Source organism: Mustela putorius, unplaced genomic scaffold, assembly GCF_011764305.1.
Source record: "Mustela putorius furo isolate JIRA1106 unplaced genomic scaffold, ASM1176430v1.1 tig00537227_pilon_pilon_pilon, whole genome shotgun sequence".
Lineage (NCBI taxonomy): Eukaryota > Metazoa > Chordata > Mammalia > Carnivora > Mustelidae > Mustela > Mustela putorius.
In genome coordinates, this window is record NW_025422368.1 from 272,712 (window position 1) to 276,780 (window position 4,069).

At 31.9% G+C, this 4,069-nt stretch overlaps 1 protein-coding gene across 1 annotated transcript; it reads left to right on the forward strand.

The window, feature by feature from the left end:
- The first annotated feature begins 1,308 nt into the window (after positions 1 to 1,308).
- Positions 1,309 to 2,280, forward strand: LOC123390027 (olfactory receptor 6C6-like). Its single transcript, XM_045073248.1, has one exon. It carries the CDS (start codon positions 1,342 to 1,344, stop codon positions 2,278 to 2,280), a length of 939 nt encoding a protein of 312 aa, XP_044929183.1. The 5' UTR covers positions 1,309 to 1,341.
- The last annotated feature ends 1,789 nt before the right edge of the window (positions 2,281 to 4,069 follow it).

Consider the following 4,069-nt stretch of genomic DNA (forward strand, 5'->3'; position numbering starts at 1 on the left):
TCTTTCCTTTTTTGTTTGTGGTTGTTTTATTTCTTACATAACTGATATTCCTGACATGAGTCTCCAGAGGTCATTTATTTTTCTTTTCTTCTTCTTCTTCTTTTTTTTTAAATTAATCCCTTGTGTGTCTTTTGAGAAAAGTGATAAAACTGTGCCTTTTGTTAGTGCACAATATGAAGCAAGAATTCTTTGTTTCAAAATTTGGGTTCCTTTCATATGAGGGATTTTCCAAAAAGTCTTTTCATTTACAGCATTACATTTCCATTTAGAATTTTTATGGAAACATAAGAAAAGAAGACAGAAAATGAATCTTACCTAGCCTGAAAGAGGATTCTAATTATATGTAATATCTGGATTCTGTCATTTTAATGAGTAGCAGTGGAGGTGAAAGTAATTAACAGATGCATATAATTTTGAGAATGCATATGTTTTTAGAATCCTTCTTGAGAGAGAATAGTCATCATTTATTTTTGACCACAGTTTCTACCATATTACTATAAGGGAAAACATTATATGAATGTATTTGAGATATGGTAAGTCACTTAAAATTTGCAATAAATATCTAGATCATAAATGAAAGCATTCTCACAAGTAAAAGTCAGGTAATCCAGGTAACTTTTGAACTGTCATTTACTTTTCTGTTTTTATGTAGATGCAATAGTCAAAGCTTCATGATTAAATGCAACTGATATGAGAAGACTGATGCATTTGAAACCAAAGAAAAGAATAATTAAGTGAAATGAGATAAAGAAACAATGCAGAAGTACTGCATCAGAACAAAATAATAATATATATCAGAATATTTCAATCATAGAGAAAATATGTAACTGTGATTATTTCTATATATTAAAAATTATTAAGTGTTTTAATGAGCTAAGAATTTTTGAAGAATATTACATATAAACATTGGTATTAATTTTCTAAATGTTACAAGAATTTTTTCAATAATTTTAAAGATATACATAGAAAATACATTTAAAGTCAAGCTTAATTCTATGTAGAACACTGAAACTAAATTCAGCTCATTTGGAAATGATCAGCTAAAATTTAAGTTATCTTTTAAGTTCCAATAGAAAAAAGAAAAAATTAAGTAGTTTTGTTACCATAACTAAGATTTAAATGGAATAATCTGTTAGAGGTTCCTAGGTTGATCAATGCTCTAGTTTTAAGTATCAACTCTCTTATGAAATCAGATCATTTTTTTAAACTTATTTACATTTCTGACTATGTGTTTTTGGTTTTGTTGTTTGTTTGTTTCTGTCTGTACCTTTTTAAAAACTCCTCTTATTTCCACTTCTGGAGTTGTTTTCCTATATCTATTTCATAATATTCAAATCAGAAATGAGGAATCAGTCAAGAGAGATCAAGTTCATTCTCCTAGGATTGACTGATGACCCACAATTGCAAATTGTGATTTTTATATTTTTCTTCCTAAACTATGTGTTGAGCGTGATTGGGAACTTATCCATCATCCTTCTTACCTTGCTAGATCCCCGCCTCAAGACTCCCATGTATTTTTTCCTCCGAAATTTCTCCTTCTTGGAAGCTTCATTGACAACAGTCTGTATTCCCAGATACCTGATAAGCATCATGACTAAAAACAAAATAATTTCCTACAATAGTTGTGCATCTCAGTTATTCTTTTTCCTCTTATTAGAAATTACAGAATTTTACCTACTGGCTGCCATGTGTTTTGACCGGTATGTAGCAATCTGCAAACCCCTCCATTACCCCATCATTATGAACAACAAAGTGTGTTACCAACTACTATTCAGTTCATGGACAATTGGCTTTCTGTTTACATTTCCACCAGTGGCCTTGGGACTGACACTGGATTTCTGTGCTTCCAAAGTAATTGATCATTTCATGTGTGACACTTCCCCCGTGCTGCAGCTTTCCTGTACTGACACTCATTTACTGGAATTGCTTTCATTTGCCTTAGCTATTGGAATACTCCTGATCACATTGCCTTTAGTAATTCTTTCCTACACATACATTATCAAGACCATTCTAAAACTCCCCTCTGCTCAGAAAAGAACAAAGGCTTTTTCTACTTGTTCTTCTCATATGAGTGTAGTCTCCCTTACTTATGGTAGCTGTATCTTTAATTACATAAAACCAACAGCAAAGGAAAGGGTGACTTTATCTAAAGGTGTAACTGTTATTTACACCTCAGTTGCCCCTTTATTAAACCCTTTCATTTACACTCTCAGAAACCAGCAAGTGAAAGAAGTCTTCAAGGATATACTCCAAAAGATTTTCTCTTTTTTCAAAAAATGAAGAGGAAATTTAATTTTAAAATCTTAGCTAAAAAGTAAATAAAAATTTTGACCCATTTTATAAGCTTACGTAATCTATTCTTCAAATAGTCCATCTAACATTTATACCTCATAATATTTAACCACACCTGTCACCACAATTCACCTTTTCCCTCCAACTCTATGATTAACAGTCCTGCGCTAAAGTATGTGTATTCACTTGAGTTATCAACACAAATGTGAAATTTCTTTTACTCTACAAAACATGGTTCTGACCTCCTCAGAAAAATGATTTTAAATAGATATCATTATAAAAATTTTAAATAAGTATACAGACATCAATATAATAACATGAACTACTATTGGAACTCTAGGAAATTCTTCAAATGTCACACAAATGTTTTCAACAAAACAAAAAAAGAAGGTAGGCCGCAAGTCATAAATAGCTCATATGTTCTAAAATGTAGCAACTTTATCTGGTATGTCAGTAGACCTGAAAATTTGGAGTGAGTAACAATCACACACCTGGTTGGCTTATTTAATGGCAAATACAATATTCTCATCCTTAAACTGTCTTTTTTTTTAAAGATTTTATTTATTCATTTGACAGAGAGAGAGAAAGAGAGAGAGACAGAATGAGCATAAGTAGGGGAAGAGGCAGCAGGAGAGGGAGAAACAAACTCACTGTTGAGCAGGACATTAAGCTGGATCCCAGGATCAGGAGATCATGACCTAAGCTGAAGGCAGATGCTTGACCATGTGAGCCACCACGTGCCCCCCTAAAATGTCTTTTTAACTTAGCTGGAGTAAAGTATAGAAACATGGACTACAGGTGATTCTGTTGTCAGTGGTTCCTATGAGAGTTTTCTTTTTTGATATAAAAGCCTATGTGAGCAGATTTTTATTTTATTAAGATTATTATGTTAAATTTATTGAGGATGGGTTCTGGGATGTTAGAGTCAGGAAGACAAGTTAAATGGCTAATACTTCAAACTAAATGAGTTACTTGAGAATTGAAATGCAATAGTGCCCATGAATCTGAAGCTCTGGGAAAAGGTTCCATAGATATTAGGAAAACAAACCGAAAGGGATGGTTGAACATTTGGCTATATGGGATAAATGGAAAAGATTTTCAAAACTAAAATGCAGCTTCCTTAAACCTTCATTCTACCCATTCCTGCACATACTCCCTTATATATTCAATATTTTTAAAGAAGGCAGTATTACTGGTATCTGGTCAGATTAAAAAAAAAAAAGTATCTACAAAGAAATCCATGAAATAAATAGAGTTCCATATTGGGTATATTATGCCACCTGAGAAATATGAGTGCAAAAATCATTAAGGTATTTAATGCTGTACCTCCTATCCATTTGACTCTGAGAAAAAACAATCTAAGTTCAGGTTTTTGTCCTCATTTATTTTACTATTTTAAGCCAACACTGTTAAGCATCTTCTTTGCTAAGATAACTACAAGGGAATAAGTTCATGTTATGATATTCAAGTCCCCAAAGCTTTCCAGTAAGCTCTTTAAAAACTATTAGACCTTTATTAGATAATGTTTGAGAATATGTTCCTCATTTTTTGTGTTGTCTTTTCATTTTTCTTACAGTGTCCTTTGGTTACAGAATTTTTAATTTTGATGAAATCATTTTTTTTTAGTTTTTATTTTGTTGCATGTGCTTTTGGTATCATATATAAAACACCATTGCTTAACCCAAAGTTGCAAGGAGGTACACCTACCATTTATTCTAAGAAATTTCTAGTTTTGTATCGGACAATCTAGGTCTTTGGCTTCTATTGAGTTAATGTT